The sequence below is a fragment of the Lepisosteus platostomus genome, chromosome 9 (assembly GCF_059453375.1).
Source record: "Lepisosteus platostomus isolate fLepPlt1 chromosome 9, fLepPlt1.hap1, whole genome shotgun sequence".
Taxonomy (NCBI): domain Eukaryota; kingdom Metazoa; phylum Chordata; class Actinopteri; order Semionotiformes; family Lepisosteidae; genus Lepisosteus; species Lepisosteus platostomus.
The window spans coordinates 49,060,486-49,078,275 of record NC_142619.1 but is presented as its reverse complement, the minus strand read 5'-3'; the positions used below and the strand labels follow the sequence as shown (position 1 = coordinate 49,078,275).

Genomic DNA, 17,790 nt, shown 5'->3' with positions numbered 1-17,790 from the left:
AAAATTAGTTGAATTTACACAGCAGTCTTCAGGAATACATTAGTTTCAAACAGAGGTGAAGTACCTAAAACAATCTCATGCTGCAATAAGGACCAACAAAAATGGACAAAGGAAGTTTCTGCAATAATTAACAAAATTAACAAATTTCCATACTTATGAACAGTACTGTATGTCATTCCACCAAATGAAAGACTAAACAATAGAAGCTATATTGAAAAGAACACAAAGACCCCCCAAGTGGGCTCCCAAGTGACAACCAGTAAAGGCATTTTTTTGAAATGCTGATTGAGCTCCAGACGGTGAGCAGAAACACGCAAATAGCAGAATGCAGTTGGGGTCGGATGGTATTAGTTGGCCAGGGCCAACTGTCAGCACAACAGCAATTACTGCAACTAGCCAGGCACATGCAGGCTTGCAGCAATATAAATGAGAGATGCAATGGTCAATAAATGTGTGCCAACTCTTCTGTTGGGCTATACGGAATTAACAATGTATAAAATAAAGAATTTTATGAGCACGTCAGAAGAGCATGACTGAACGTCTTGTTCTCTGCAAATCAGGTACTGATATTGTCAACTAAGGAAACAGCCTTCAGATTGGTAACACATTCCCACTTGAGTATTTTTTAAAAAACACATTGACATGCACGCACTTTAACAGGAATTGCTTTTATGAAAGATTTTATTCTCTGTACCTCTTTCGTTTCTTCAGGGTCTGAGTGATCCACAGTTAAAGAGAGGTCATTCTGTAAGTATTTTAGTGCACTTAGAGGTTCAGTTTGAGCTTTTTCTTCAAACCTGCAAGTAAAAGAAACAAATAAGATCTAGTACTCCAAGTCCTCTTAAAATGTTCTAACACAATATAAAGCTAACTGCAATTTTTTTTGTAAGAGATCATTTAATCTATTTGCTGAAGCATTACAAGCTGGAACCTGTTGAAAACATAAAAGGGTAAAGACAACAGTCTAACCTTCCAATTAGACAATCTAGACTACACATTTTCACTAAGATTTAGCTGTGCTAGTATTCCTGAGGTAAAATTTGAGTGTTCAAATCCAATGGCTGAGCACAAAACCTAATATTGTCTTTATGAATTACTCTTAGAATTCTGTGCCACTGTAAATTAGTATTTATGACTTTTTTCAAGCAGAATTTATTTCCATGACACAGCTTCTTTTTTTTTATTATTTTGCTTGTTCCAAATGTATTTCTTCCTCTAACACTTTTGTGCATGGTTGAGCACTTCATATGTAAAGTGGGGATACTTAATGAAGTATTGAAGTAAGTTGTCTGATTTTGTAATGGCAGCCATCAAAAATGTCAGGGCAATCAATAAAAGAGCACTTTACAAAGTAGCTACTCAGTTCTGGACAACGTTACTAAAGGTCATTTTTCTACACGCAGCGAGAGTCCCAAACAAATCCAGAATTCCTACATTTATACAATGGAAAGCTTAAAGAATTTACAAGTCAAATTAATGTTCACATTTTGTATGACCTGCAATGTTTAATTCCTGCTAAAAATGTTAAGCAAGAGTATTGTAGTTACCTAGTGCTAGTTTTAAAACTATATTACTCTTTAAAATTGCAAAGTACAAGCTTCAATGTATGATCATTGTACAACACCAATAAAGTTAGGATTAATTTTGTAAATTAATTTTAAATTACAATGAAATTAAACAATTACATTTAAATCAAAATGACAAAATTAAGCTACTTGGAAACATGATAATCTATCTAAACATGTAGTGAACAGTGATTGGATCATGGCTTGACATTTTATGAATAAATGTGCATAACAATGATGCTCTACTTCATGCATTTTAAAAGAATTTTAGTACAGAAATATTAAGTAAAATGAGAAAATGCATGGAATGTAAAATGCTAAAATATCTTCTATACAGCAAACCTTTAAATAGGTCTAAGAAACACAAAAATAAAAGATGCCCTACAGAGGTAGGGCAATTGGTGCATAGGTAGGCAAACATCTTACAATTTTGTGTGCTTTAGAAAATGTTTAAACTTGAAACTTTTAATTTTTTAAAATACACTAAAATGCTAACAGTATTTAAAAAAAGCTCTGTAAAGTGCGCTAATAATACAAGGTAAAAATACTACAGAGGTTAAAAAATTCAGGAATATCAATAGTTCCCTCTAAGGGTAGATCAATTGCTTACGCTTTGTATGCTTTAGCAAAGTTTACACCGTATGAAGCATGAAATAAAGAGCTTGTATATTTATGATAAACAAGGCACAGTAACAAATTTCATTGACTGTGTTGATTGCACTTGTTAAAAATTAGCCAAAAAAATCAGAATTCATACAGACAGTATATTCTGTATACATCATTCTTATAACAGTATTTGTGGGCTGAAAAAACATAATTAATGATTTAATAGACATTTGGCAATAACAAACACCCATTCCCCCATTCGCCAGTGAAACCGAGGGTTTACTGCATTTCTACTTACAGTTTAAGAGACCAAAGATGCAAAAACGAATTGTTCAGTGAGATCATTTTCCCAAGACACATTGTAGAAGATACTAAAGTACTAGTACTTTCTAGTATGAGTAATTTCACAACAAAAATATGAACTAAGAAAACTAGTTGGGTTTGTTTTTAAAAATTGATATAGCTAAAAAATATATTACTAACCACTTTAAGACTGGACTAATTCACCAATGAAGCTTGCAATTGTAAGATATGGCCACTAGATGTCAATAAACAGCAGCCAAGACAAAAGTGAAAAGAAAGACAATTGGGCTTGCGTGAAATTTCTCAGAACCGGACTTTCTACTGCTTAATGCTAGACATTCACTAGGAATAACTTAATACACGCGCACATTATTAAAAGCACTTTTTTTTTAACCAAGACATGGGAGATAATTTCAGCTTGTAGCCAGCCCTTTGTAAGCTTTCACCACCAATTGTGTTAACGTAACTCCACAAGAATTCTAATAACACAATGTAGCAAACAAGCAGTCTTTATCAGCCCCCCCTTCTTTATAGCCTCCCCATTTAAGACACATGCAATGGGATAGGGCGAAGACCACTGTATTACTCATAAGTCCACCAGCAATGTCTGAATAACCACACGGGATTTTTAAGTTTAAGTATCAGCCAGTCTATCATTTAGGAAAAAAAAGGAACCAAGCAATAAATACAGCCTGGTCAAACACAAAAGTCTTATTTAAACTAGAAAAACAACTTTCATTACTTAAACGCTGAGGACAATTAAAATCACAAATAAGTATTTATACATGACAAACCTTACACATTTGATAATACTTTAAAACAAAAAAGAAATTGTATATGATATAGGAAATCTAAGAAGTCTCCAACCTGTATTTCCTAATGAGGTATTTGCAGTGTCTGAGGAGGTATTCCTTGGAAGGACGGCAGAGCTTCAACGACCAAAAGTCATCAAGCCTCATTTTTGGAGAGCAGGATTTGCCAGGGTTACCACCAAACAAATAGTGGACCTACATAGTGACCCAGAAAGAAATTGTCAAATGGTACCAAAAGCCATCTAGACTTTAAAATCTGAAAAGAACACAGTAAAGATAAACATTAAAAGCCTGAGACATTTTTAATTTTCTGTCGAGAAATCAAAACCACTAAAATCTAAAGCTGCTCAGAACAACCATTTATATGAAACAATCAGGAAAGAGGTCAGCTTCACATTACAAATAGAAGTGTATTGGCCAGCACTGTCACATTACTCATGAAAGTGTTGTCTCTCCTGCAAAGGAAAAGGCCTCTCCTGCCTAAGGGCTGTAAGGTCTTTTGCCTACTACCTGAGAACATAACTAAACCTTTTTCTCAAATCTAAAGATATTGATGGAATCAATTTTTAAGTGATCAATAAAGTATTCGCACGCAATGGCTCCAAGTCTGAAATTGTGCCCCACACCATTTAGCTTTCTATACTCCTTCATTTGAAACTCTGAACATTTTCATGTAACTGAAGAAACTATTTTAAAAATAGAAAGATCAACATCTTACATCAACCCACTGAGTAAAATTTATAACCAGATTATTCTGTAGCATCTTGGACAAAGTTTAACAGTGAGAATCATTCTTGCACTGACCTTATGCAGCTCGTCATACACCAGTTGGTGAGCAAAACGTGGGCAGGGCTCCTCCTCTTGCAGTGTCTTACTAGGATTCTCCTTCACAGACTGGTCATTCTTATACACACAAGACCTGATTCAAGTACAACAGACATGGACAAAATGAAGCCTGACTCAAGTCAGCTATGGCTCAAAAGGAATAAGATCCAACATACACCTAAAACAGTCTCCAGAATACTGAAAATGTAAAGCATTTATGAATTAAGTGATTCCCATAACCACTAGGATTTCTAAAATCGAAACTGCAATTATAACAAATGAAATAAGGGGCAACTGTACTTAGGCCAGGTAATAAAGCAGATGCCAAACAAAGCGGATTTTCCAGGACAGCGCTTTTCAGATTCCTATCCCTCCTATAGCTCAGTGCCCCCCACTTACAATAGCTCCACCTACTGGTACCCAAACACCATGTACAACAGTGACCAGGCTGTGCAAAAGGCACAGGACCCTACAGCAATGGCAGAAATCCCCCTTTTATATACATTTCTTACCAGCTATTCCGAGCAATATCATATATCCAGAATGAATTCCTCACATTTTCCTCCCGTTTGTCTTTATCCTTACTGAGCCCAGACAACACATGGATTTCATTCAATTCGGGGTCAATGGTGGCCCTTTGAGTAAAGCCTGTCATTGGGACTGGAGAGAGAGTGCAAAGATTTAAATTGACTCAGCAGATACTGCACATCCTATAGTTTCTATTTTTTCCCCCCCATGAATCCTTTTTATCAAGCCAACCAATTTTGAAATCCGCAACCCTTGAAAAATGCTTTAAGTACTTTTAAAATTAACTTTAATTTACAAAAAAAGCAGACTGGAATTTGTTAATACAAAACAAAAGGTGTGTAATGTTATCCCTCACAGTATGAATATATTGGAAAACTATATAAAACCTTCAAAATTGAAGGCAATATTTTTATTACATGCAATACTTGCACAAATCTAAATCATTTCAATAATATAGCTGTCAATAAGGTACATTAAAGGGAATAAGGGAGATTATGCGATCTAGAACAATGTAGTGATAAACTATTTGCAAATGATTATGAGAATCCTGGAACTTGTGTTTGACTCAGACTTTTCACTACTTTACTGCCAGAAACATTCTGTTCCTCAAAACTCATTAGAAAGCAGGATTACCAAGCTAAACAATTTTTACAATTACTTAATTTCGCCAAGTAATTCAGATGACTCAACTTATTTATGTGGACAATGCATTGGCAGTTTACCAGAAGAGAATACCATCGTCAGCTGTTTCACAAAAGTAAAAAAAAATCTAATACTTTGAAAAGCCTTGTTACAAAAGTTAAAAGCCTAAGTGTTTTTATTCAATTTTTCTGAAATTAAACACCAATTTCAGCACCTTATCTGAATGAATTGCATAGCGTCAATAAAGGATGTGTGGTTTACCATCAGAAAATGGTCAAGAGAAAAAATTATATAACCATAAATTTACAAATCAAAAGAATCTTACTCAAACTTGCTCCAAGCATTGCTTACGTTACACAATATGCAAATCAGGACTTAAAAGGTTAAAAGTCATGCTTCAAGATTACTAGTAATGTATTCCCTATCTTCTCTTGTTGGTTTTTGCTTTACTTAAAGTGTTAGAAGCTATAAAATCAGTCAGCCATAAACACTATAATTAAAAGAGGAAAATATTATCCCGTCATCATAAAACACTAAGGTACTCAAACTGTCAGCATAAAGCAGGATAATTACAGAATACTGAAATATAACTGCAATAAAAATTATCAAGGATTTAAAGTCAATTCAGGAAAAGGGATACAAAAAAACAGCTCTTATTTGAAGATCAGTCTACATCATGTTACTGAACATGTCTAAAAGTATAGTTAATCTTTGTAAAACCTGATCTTAAGGTACAACCATAATTTGTTATTCTTGGTTCACAACACAACCATAAGCCTCAAGACTATTAATATAAAAACAAAAAACCTGTATACAAAACACAATGTAACATGGAATGAATTTAATTTAAAACCAAAGAATGTGTTATAATTAAAAACAGTATAGTTTTATTAAAGTTCTTCTGTTATCGTGAACATTTTAACTTACCCATACCAGAGTCCTTCTTTGTGCCATCTGATATAATTTCAACATGGTCATTGTCCACATCGTAACTAAAGAAATCATTCAGATACGTTTTGGATCTTTGACCTCCGAAAACATAAAGGCATCGGTTTTTCTAAAAAGCAACAAAATAAAATCACAATATTAACTGAAACATCAGAAAATGCACAGTAGCATACCAGAAGTAGCGGATCTAGCTCTGTAACAAACATTTAAAGGAATTTCAACAGGCTTCCTTTATTTCTTCTAATAAAGAAAAGGAGACTCACAGTGTGAAAAAGCATACAGTGTCCTATCCTTGACTGGACATCTTCAGGCCCAGCATTACAAGAATCTTCACGGAGAAGTTTCCAAGTGTTAGAATGGCAATGATAGGCATAAAGACCACTGAACTGTGGATCTGAGGTCCGACTGTCATCCACATTCCCATTACAAGTTAAGATTCTTCCACCAAATGTGTAAATCATGTGTTTTTCAGAGTCCATACACATCTAAAGTTGGAACAAAAGAAAAAACAGTGAAAACATTTCTTAGCAATCAATCTGCTGAATTACAAAACAGACCATTTTCCTTAGTAATGGTATCTCAATATAAGCTATGAATTAATTGTCTGAAAGTTATGTTGTGAACAGAACCTCAGGCAACATAATACACATGCATTTCTTCCACTTTTGTTATGATGCAACTGCAAATAATTTCCATGAGTTCTGTATTATTCATATACTAATAAAAACAGCACAATATGCATTAATAATTCTGCCAAGAGGAAAAATTCAGTAGATGCATAGTTCTAAAAAAAACTGAACAATGTTACTACAACATTACTGTACATCTGTGTCAAATCATACAATTTGAACTTTGAATAGATTTTATTCCACAATATAAAGTCTAAAGGTTTACCTGATGATCAAAAACAAGCTTGGGTCCGCCATCAGCCGATGTGTCTTCACTGAGCAACATCCATGTGTTAGTGTCAATATCGTAGCGATAGAAATCACTTTTTAGAGACTTGCTATTCCTCACAGAGGAGTCTAAATAACGTCCTAATGTGTAAATCTGTCTCCTCTGGGAGTCAATACACATCTTATGACATGATCTAGCACTGGGACCATTCTGCAGACACAAAAAGTACATATTTCTTCATTAGATTCCCAGTAGTCACAGTACTTATAACAGGAAAAAACACTCAACATCATCTTACGAAAAAGTTCCTGTCTCCAAGACATTAAATTCCATATAAGTTGTCAAGTATCTAAAACTACACTTCTATGGGAAATTTTTAGTAGCAGATCTTTGTAGCTTAAGTAATCCCCACAAAAATCACACAAGGCAAAAGTGTTTTCAAAAAACTTGCAAACATTCAATTGCAATGACTTGTCAATAAAAACAGTATCAATAAACATTAAATAAAATAAAAATTCAAGTTTTAAATTAAATTCTCAAAAATAAATAAATGACTATACCACACAGTTTGGCAATCAAATAATAAATATGCATTTAGATGAAATCCAAACTATCCCAAATTCTATTCAATTAGTTTTCAGGAAATGGAGATTAAGTGAATATCAGAATTCTAAATTATTCAGTGCAAAAAGCTTTTTTGGACAGGTCTGATGACAGATTGGGATATTAGTTGAAAAGAAATGATAGTAACCAGAAGATAATGCAGAATTAATAAGCTTTTTGTCTCTAGAACTCAAAACTTTTTGCAAGACCAGCTAAACTGCTTGCAAAGAATAATCATTCCGCGTTCCATTTGTGTAGCAAGTTATTTTTTGCCATGAGCCGTACTGTGGAAATTTCAAAAGTGTTAAGGGGAAAAATACATTCAAAGAATACTTATTTTTTCCCCACTGTCCAAAAGAAAATAAATTACTTTTCTTTTATTTCATGCAATTGCAAAACACAGATATGCTTCATCTATACAGAAGGTGGCGATAACAGCCACTCTTTCTTTGATCAAAACAAACCAGAGTTTTTAATGAGTGGATTTAAGACTTGCAAATAGGTCTGATGCCATCTGTTTGCATCAATCATGAACTGAAGTTCTTCTGTTTTTGTCACATCAACAGAGATAAAATGGGAACTTGAACTGCTCAACAAGCTATGACATCCATACCGTTAATATGCTCCAATGGGTTTAAGGATTCCTAGCTTATGATCACATTAAAACCCTGCAGAACTTTGAAGATACTAATAAAACATTGGACAAAAGGAATAAAAAGATTTTGCAATAGAATAATTTAAATGACACACTCCAATACTACAAAATAATGGATGGACAATTTAAAAAATATATTTACAAAGCATTCAGTTGTAGGTTTAGGAAGGCTCTGATATGCAGATTGTGATATATCAAACCAAATAAACCATTAAAAAAGCAGTGCTATCTTTATACAACTAAAGCTACTTATTAAAATTTACCATGTATAATTATCCAATACATACTTAAAGAAGGCTCAGGTTGTAATTTAACACAAACCAGCTCTTATTAAAATTGTACTTTACTGGATCTGTACTTTATGATAGATGGAATAGATTTTTTTTTTCATTTTTATATTACCTTGGTGGACTGCTAGATAAGAAATAATTTATAATATGCAATCTTAGCTTTATAGTAAGCTGGCATACAAAACTGAAATATTAAATACAGAAATCAGACTACTAATATCATTTCAATAAATTGTAGTTTTTTCCCCATATTTTCTATATAGAACTGATCAAACTGAATATTCTTATATGTAATGGAAGCAAATTGTCAGAAAACACTGCAAAGACAGCGTACAAATTTACTGACTGCGTAGGTATGCATCTACCTAAATCATTACTTGGTGGCTACACATTTGGCAGTAATTACTGCTGCAAGTCTTTTTGAATATGTCATCACCAGCTTTGAAAAGTTGGACAGTATAATTGTTGCCCATTCTTCCGGACAAAATTACTCCAGTTCGGACAAGATTGTTGGGGATTATTGATAACTGCAAACCCATCGTTAGACCTTGCCATTAATTTTCCATGCCACAATTTTAACTGGGCAAATCAATGATGGTCTTGCTGAAGTACAAATTCTGCAAATCTTTCAGTCACTGTCAAACATACTGTTAGCTTCATAGTGACATCTTTAACTACCTTAAATACAAGCCACACATTATTCCAAATTCAGGGTGGTACAATTGGCCTGAGGCTTATATTTGACTACAAGTAAAAACAAATTCAAAAGTTGACCAGGTTGTTTACCACCAGAGTGCTGAACACAGTTAGTTTGGTTCTGTCATGTTGATGCAATTGAACTTTTATATTAATTTTGAAGTTATCCAAATAAAGATATCACAGCAAACTTTTGCCATCAAGAAGGAGGTGCTCCTATGTGTTGAACAGCATTGGAATCGTCAGGATAGAAGGCAGATTGGAGTGGACTCATGGTCACAACGGTTTGTGATAAGGTTTAAATCCTTTGAGGCAGCTACACGGCTTAACATTACGATTCAAGAATTCAGAGCGTCCCGTGCCGGGATAATGTGTTTCGGGAGGAGGAATGGGTTTGATCATTGTGGTGTTGTCCTAAGCATTTTGCTTTAGGCTAGGCGTATGAGTTTGCTTTACTCAAAACTATCCGAAAAATCCATGTATCAGGAACCCCTTCCACAATGTTTCTTCTGGATATGAGGAGGTTTACTGTTTTATCTGCATTTTGTCTTTTAAACTCTTCATCATTTTTCTTTATTTAAAACCAAGAAAACTTTTTTCATTTGTACCATTTCCATTCAGAAAAGTAACCTGTGCTTTGTAAAGTTCTTTTTTCAATTGCCACAGTCCAAATTTTTGGGTGATGCTTATGTTAAGTTATGAATACAGCAGGTTAAAACGGCACTTTGCTGCTTCTCTAGATGTTTGGTTTGGAAGAATGGCCTGACTGGGGAATTATCAAGGTGTAATGACACACATTACACTTAATGATGATTAGCAACTTAGAAATTTTCTTATAACCTCCTCCTATCACCTTGTTCCCATCTTCGAAACTTTGCCAGATATGGCTTGAAAATCATATCTAACTGGGGGAACCTAGAGACAGATACTCAGAAGTCATGTTAAACCACTTTAAGTGAACATTACACTAATTATGAAACCTATCAAAGTAATCTTTCACTGAACAAAAAAAAGGAATGAATACTTATTCATTCATGTACCAATACAACTGAGTATCTTCTAATGGTTTTCAAAAGCCTAATATTTACATACAACGTGATTTTAAGATTCATCCTTTGGGGGTAGCTTCTACATACAAAATATTATTTAACTGCATCATTACTGCAATCTCCTATGGCATTAAAATGGGGAAATTTCACTGGCAGGATGAATGCTTTAATAAGACACCATACAATATCTGGTCTATTCAATGAGGCAGGTTTAGTCTAAAATATAATTTGAACATTGCTTCATTCAAATGTATAAACAATCTTAAAAGGGCTATCATAACTTTGATCTGTAAATTCAGCTACAAATAGATCAAAAGAATTAAGTCATCTTGAAAAGTTAAAATAGATACTTTTTTTAAATTAATTTGAAATCACCAAAACGTCTCTCTCCATATGTGGATTTGGAATCACTAGGCACTACAACTATATGGAGAATAGTCAAATGGATTCATACACAATATGAAAGAACAAGTTTCACAGTGAGTGAGAACAGTGAGTCACAGTCATTCTGAAAAACAGTGACCGGAATAATGCACTGATAAAGATGAGGCTATTGTGTTTCTGGCCAATTAGCTTGGACGCCTCTGCACTTCCTCTTTCACAAAAAGCTCTTATAATTATAATGCTAGCTGTATCATGCTTAAAGAAGCATATTCATTCTTTTTGTTGAATAATAGAGCAAGAAAATCACCAAGTTGAGGAAAAGTGTTTTAGCAGTCCTTATGCAAAATATACTTCTGTAAGCAATGAAGTACCCATATACATTTTCACTATTACACCCTGCAATTAATTTATTCACTAGGACTAAACCAAAATACATTTTTCCTCCATAGCTCAGCTTCGATTTATGGGAAAAGAAGGTCTCCAAACTGAAACAGGCAGCCATCTCCTTCTTTACAACCTGACTTAATTTTCAGGAGCTCTGTTGAAAAACATCTCTTATAATACTACTCATGTTAACAGAAAAACAAACCTTCAAAAACAAATTTCTACACAGCAAACAGCTGAACAAACCTCTTTTTCTGTATCTCTTGATATGCAAATCCACTGATTTTCTTGAACGCTGTATGCCCAAAAATCTGCCAAATCCTGGGTGCCGTCCCAACCACCAAACAAGTATACGGTTTCTAAAATAAAAGATACTTACTTAGGGCGTGGACAAATGCTTGTATGAATTCCTTACTTTAAAAATCCAGATTAAAACAGTTTGTTGCCATGGATGTAAGAGGGTCTTAATTGGGAAAAAAAAAGATATTTGAAGCCTGACATTTTTTACACTGAGAAAAAATGTGGAACATGAAAAAAACATATTCAAATTTAATATTGTCAACACAATGTCAGGTTAATTTCAAGGGACTTTTGTAAAAGCAACTGAAGTCCTATAACCATGATCAAGGTCCCTTTGAACCCATGTAAACAACAGTAATGTAACATTTACTATACATACAGATTTGTGTCATTGACAATGCTATCATTTTAAACAAGTATAATTAAAATGTTTTGTAGCAGTGGGGGGTTAATACATAAAAACATAACCACCTTGTATCAGGCATTTCTTTATAGTGCTTAAGTCAACACAACATAACATTAGAAGGTTATAAAAGGAAGGTTTCAAAAAGGCTTTCATTAAATATGGCCTGAAAGGCTTACCATCATATTAGAAAACAGGACATAGGTTAACAGTCTGTTGTTTTGAAAGAGGTTATTTGAGTTCATTAACTCTAATTAACCTTCCTACTGGACAAAGAGCTTGTAGTGTTCCAGCTCAAGACTTGGGCTCTCTGATGTATAATTTCTCACTGCTCACAAAACCCACACAACAACAAGAGTCTTATTGATGGAGCTACACAATACCAGATTTGGATTCATCTGAACATCCTGATGGGGAAAAGCCAAAAGGACAATGCTAACATGTAGCAATTTATTTTCAGTCTCTGCTCAACACTAAGCCAGATGGAAAAATTTTGAAATGTTCAAATTAACCTTTCAGCACAAGTTGAAAATCTGCTTTTTACATGCATTTTCCAAAAAGACTAAATTAAGACAAGTAATAGGTTTATTCCATGCTGAAAAGAGAAATAAGAAAACACAACGTTTCGACCGTGGAGCCTTCTTCAGCTGACACACCTGAAGAAGTCGAAACGTTGTTTTCTTTCTTCTCTTTTCAGCATCGAATAAACCCATTATTGGTTCCTTTGCAGCCTACACATGTTGACGCAGCTACCCACCTGAACTACTTCCAAATTAAGATAGTCTGACAAAAGTACCAACATGTACCAAGGCATTCTTTTTCAATATTCTCAAAAGCATGCATCCAACAACATAGCAACAGTACTTCTGGCACCTCCCTCTCAGTACCAGCATCTTTTAGGAATGAAATTAGAAACTGCTCAAGCTTAAGCATTTCAGCCATATTCTTACCAGTCTGAACATCAATCACCATCTGGTGTCCTCCCCTCATTCCGGGCCGGTTATCATCACCATCACCTTGAAAAAGAGAATAAAGGACTTGAAATCCCCCTTTTCATTATTTCTTCAATTTTCCTATGGGATCAATAAAGTCTTATCTATTAAACGCAAACCCAGTTCAGAGTCATCAAATATTTCAATGAAATGTACTATGCTGGACTAGTATTACCCATTCACCACACCTGATAGATAACTTAGAGAAAAGCTGATATATGATTTTTCACCACTCAAGAGTGGCATTTTAAAAATTAAATATATTACAATAAGTGCAACGGTGGATAGTGGTCACATGTATTGTATACCTGTCAAATTTGAATGGATAGCAACCAAAAAACAAAAGCAATTCACAGCATGATTACTGTAATCCATTTTATATGCATGTGCATTAGTTGGTTAAAAAGTCCTTGTGAACTTTTTTGTTACGGTTATCCTCTTAAGTACAAAATTAATTCAAAGACTGTTTCACCTTTAATTAAAACAGGCTGTATTTCAGAAGAGAAAGTTAGGTATAAGGAATCCAGTTGCTTAACTATTCAAGCTGAAACACAATCTGGAAACACAGAACAGAATTATTTTATCGTTGGACTTTAACTGCACAGAAATCAAAACTTTTCAGCTCAGATGTAAATGAATGTCTGGTGCAGGTTGGAGTCTGTACAGTACAAAAATAAATTTTATCCAATTTTCACTAGCTGTAAGATCTCCATAATAAGAATGGCAGGGGTTTAACATTTTCAAGTACAGACTTGAAAAAAAATATTTTAGAAGCATGTTTTCAATGCCATTTTGAGAATACTGCTTTGTAATGAAGTACTTCTGCAAAGAGTAATCCTTAAAAGTATCAGAACACCATTATCAAGCACTCTCCAGATGTACACTCAGTGTTTATTTAAGAGAGACGTATTTGTATGCATTTTGAAACCAAAAAGTAAATTTAGTGTAACCATCATGTCCTCTGAAGCAAACTATTATTAGCAATAATGAAAGAACCTTACAGCACGTATGCACAGAGTTGAAATAGGATGTCAGAATTTAAATGAGCAGAATTAAGGAACAAGCAATAGGTTTATTCCTTGCTGAAAAGAGAAGAAAGAAATCAACATTTCAGCTGTGGAGCCTTTTTCAGGTGTGAGCATGGAATAAACCTATTACTTGTTCCTTTGCACCCTACGCATGCTGATGCAGCTACCCACCTGAACTACTATAAGCAGAATTAGTTTATCAAGTCAAAAAGTAGGTATGGTACAGAGTGATCAAAACGGTACATAAAGGATGATGTAATACTTGTAGGTACAGATCCTTAGTGTGAGACTGGATATTTTTTAAAAACACCGTACATGTCTGAAACCTGCATGGCTGAAACAAGGCTATTACAACTATCCAGAAGTGCAGAGTGGCTAAGGAGAATTTCTGGCTAGAAGAAGCCCAGATATCTTAACTAACACCTAATTTTTATGATTTATTAATTTATCTTCCATTGACATCTTTTCTAAGAAAATAACTGAATGACTATTAAAATAACCACAACGTTGAGAAAAATACTCAGAATAGCTTAGCATTTTTACAAATGTACAGATGTTGCTAAATACAGTATTATGTTTCACATGTTATATGCATTTTTATTTTTTGTACCTTTGTTGCTTTTTGGAATAATCTGACTCCATCTTGGCTTGTATTCCTGCTGGCTGATATACTGATTAAACAATCCATCTGCAAAAAAAAAGAAAGCAAATCAGCCTCAGCTACACAGAAAAATACAAGAATCAAACAAACAATACAAAGCAGAATTCAATTACCATGCACAGCTTTGTCTATTAGCTCTTCACAGGCATCAAAGTCTCCCTTCAGCACCAGTTTGTCGTGCAAATCTGTGAGCATGGGATGTTCCAGTGCAATCTTTGTCTTTTTCTGCAACGACTCGAATGCCTCTGTGTAATTGTGCTGCCGAAAGTGCTTCAGACACAGACGAATGGCTTCCTGTTCACGGTACTACTGGAACACAAGGGAAGCCCATTAATAAGCCTGAGGTATCTTGAGGTTTCATGTGTCAATAACGATATAGACAAATATAAAATTAAGCCTCAATAAGCAACAAACTAAGGCTGAACAGAAATGCCCCCCATATTCATTTTACACTGCTTCGCTCCTTTTACCTTTAAATTTTCTTTTTCCTAAACTGAATGTTCTCCCTAAAATACAGTATATAAAACTAAAAAGCAACAGTGAGACTCCCATGTGGCTCATCTAGGTGCTAATTTAGGTCAGGAGTGCCTGGGTCATGTTACTAGCCGCCTGTGACCAAGATTCTCCAAGCAGTGGTACACAATCGGCTGAGTGCTTCCATCAGTAGGGAGTCACCAGTGGGATTGTTGGCTCAAAGTGTTATAGGTGACGTACACGCCATTACTCCAGTCAATGCTAAGAAAGCAATGTGGAGCTTGCAAGGTGTATAAAAAAAACAAACAGCTATGTGCAAGAGTCTACAGTATGTGCTTCATACTCACTGAGCAGATACAATTGCCATTGCCAGACAGCTCAGTCAGGCTTAACAGGTGGTGGTTGAAACATTAATGGGTATATAAGACAAATTAGCCTAGTCCCATTTCTTGAAAAAAAGAGCAGATTGGAGATTGTGAGTGGTTCAACCTGATATGCTCTGAAAGACAGTTAGGCTCTATTAAGATATTGTGAGCTCAAGTATGGGTCATGTTGCTAGCTGCCCCTGGCTAGAATTAGGCCAGGATTAGGGTGGGGATTAGTCACACCACGGCTCTCTTGGCTTCCAGCGAAACAGTGACACCCGAGACCTCCTGGGATTGTCATGTCTCCAATTAGAGACGACTTCCCTAATGCCTTGGAAAACTTGCAGTGAGTCAAAAGATGAAAGCTCATAGGAGCTCAGGAGGAAGGGTAGATGGGCTCAGCCTAAGTAGACACTAGCAATCTAGGTATGAATCAGGACAAAGTAAACTAATCTCAAAATACAATACATACAAAATAATACATTGATTTTATATTTTACAAAATATATTTTGACATGTCTATTCACCTCGCTCCACATATTTAAGTATTTGACTATTCCCTCAATTTTGTGCATTAAAGACCACATGGTTTTGGAGTTCTTGAAGCATTCGGAAATTTCTTACACTGTACAAAAGTTAATAAAAATTCTGACTGGAGTTTTATTTTTCACCCTAAAGACAACTGCAAAGAAACGCAGGCCTACCTTACTGTACCAGTTAAGGCACGGTTGTACCACATCAGGTTCATCAATCCCATGGAGCTCTATGTACCAGATGCTAAAGTTGAAACTGGGGCCCCAAGACATCAGTGGTACTGTAGAAAAAATACCATTAACACAACTGAAATACACACTGCGTATACAGACCTTCAAATTATGCAACTAAAAAATAAACGGAAGTGGAGCACTACACAATTGCCACCATCCTCAGATTTTTCAACGTGTATACTAAATTAACTGTACAATTAAAACTACTCTCCATTAAAATTCAAATTAGAACCACATTACTTTCATAGCTAGATTATTTTCATGGCTAACAGTTATCCATTGTGTTCCTCATAGTACTGGACACTATACTGACTTTAAAAAATAAGTCTTTTACAATTACTGTTTTTTAAGTACAGAAATTACAGAAAAAAAACAGCCTGGAATAAGAGACCACAGAAAGTAATTGAAAACAAAAATAAGCAGCTTTAAAATACTTCACTTGTGTGATCCAAAACCATAAATCATCCACATCCTATGATATCTTACAATTCCACTATTATTGAGCTGATCTTAATTTAACAGATATGAGCAACCCCAAAAGTAGCTATTCTGCTATACACATTTATTTGTAATGAATTATGCTTATTAAATATATCAAGAAGGCAATCTTCATTCAACGATACCTTGCCATCATAGCCTTACCTATTTTGATGAATCGGCATGGGAACATCTGCTCATCAATTCTGTGTTTCAATGTAAAGGTTTCTTTGTTATAGTCATTCTTAAGGCCACTGTAAAAAATATAAACATTGTAGTTCAAGGGAAGAGCAGGTAATGTGTAAAAGCGATCTTTAATGTACAGCATTTTCAGTTTTATCTGGCTACAACTAAATTAATATTAAACCAAGAGTTAAAAAATCTTCATTAATAGTCAGCTTAGACATTAGCAAAATGTGAATAATTTATCAGTTAGAGATTTGCTTTTTTACTTGCCTGGAAAGAAGTTCAGTCATGTTTTCCTCACTCATTCCTCCAAAAACCTTAAATTTTTTCAGGTTGCAGACATGAGTTTTTTCATACTTCCCAAAGGTGATGCTTTGAACTATAGCCGGCCTTTCCAATTTTAAAATCAAGTACTAAAACAAAAAAAAAGCAAAACTTAGTCTTAAAAGCAGTATAACCAACCTCTCAGTGTTCCTACAAACTGTTTGTCTTCCAAACTTTCCTTGTACACAAACACTGGAAGGAGTTATAGCTGAAAAAATCCAGTGCTGGCTGTTACTGCAGTGGATCCCAGTGGACATAATGGACATTCAATTGCATTGATTAAATAATCGGGTGATTCAGAAAATTTCAGGGAAGGGGAATCTTATTTTGTATATAAGGTAACAAATAATTTAAACTAGATCAATTAAAAGTGCAATTTATTTAATTGATTTCAGACAAAGGCAGAATAACTTCAGCTGTCACAGCAAGATAAACCCTGCCAGTCAAGATAAGGCAGAGTAAAACAAATGAAAAGTGAAGAGAACTGAATAAACCTAGAACTAAGAATGGCCCATCCTCAAAACAATATTCTGTAACGATTTCTGGAATGTTATGATTTGTTTTTACAGAGCAGCATATGTAATTCCAAACAAAATGGGGTAATACTGGACTTTGAATCTTGCAAG

General features: G+C 34.7%; 1 protein-coding gene across 1 annotated transcript in view; it reads right to left on the bottom strand.

Annotated features, from left to right (window-relative positions):
* mkln1 (muskelin 1, intracellular mediator containing kelch motifs) overlaps positions 1 to 17,790 on the bottom strand; it is a 33,606-nt gene that overhangs the window by 10,827 nt on the left and 4,989 nt on the right. The window contains exons 3-16 of the mRNA XM_088645399.1: positions 17,111 to 17,253; positions 16,820 to 16,908; positions 16,115 to 16,224; positions 14,685 to 14,877; positions 14,521 to 14,598; positions 12,841 to 12,906; positions 11,434 to 11,546; positions 7,124 to 7,336; positions 6,493 to 6,714; positions 6,209 to 6,338; positions 4,624 to 4,771; positions 4,091 to 4,205; positions 3,342 to 3,481; positions 695 to 797 (exon numbers count right to left, since the gene is read on the bottom strand). Coding sequence (XP_088501525.1) covers positions 695 to 797; positions 3,342 to 3,481; positions 4,091 to 4,205; positions 4,624 to 4,771; positions 6,209 to 6,338; positions 6,493 to 6,714; positions 7,124 to 7,336; positions 11,434 to 11,546; positions 12,841 to 12,906; positions 14,521 to 14,598; positions 14,685 to 14,877; positions 16,115 to 16,224; positions 16,820 to 16,908; positions 17,111 to 17,253 — 1,863 coding nt within the window. The remainder of the gene's footprint in view (positions 1 to 694; positions 798 to 3,341; positions 3,482 to 4,090; positions 4,206 to 4,623; positions 4,772 to 6,208; positions 6,339 to 6,492; positions 6,715 to 7,123; positions 7,337 to 11,433; positions 11,547 to 12,840; positions 12,907 to 14,520; positions 14,599 to 14,684; positions 14,878 to 16,114; positions 16,225 to 16,819; positions 16,909 to 17,110; positions 17,254 to 17,790) is intronic.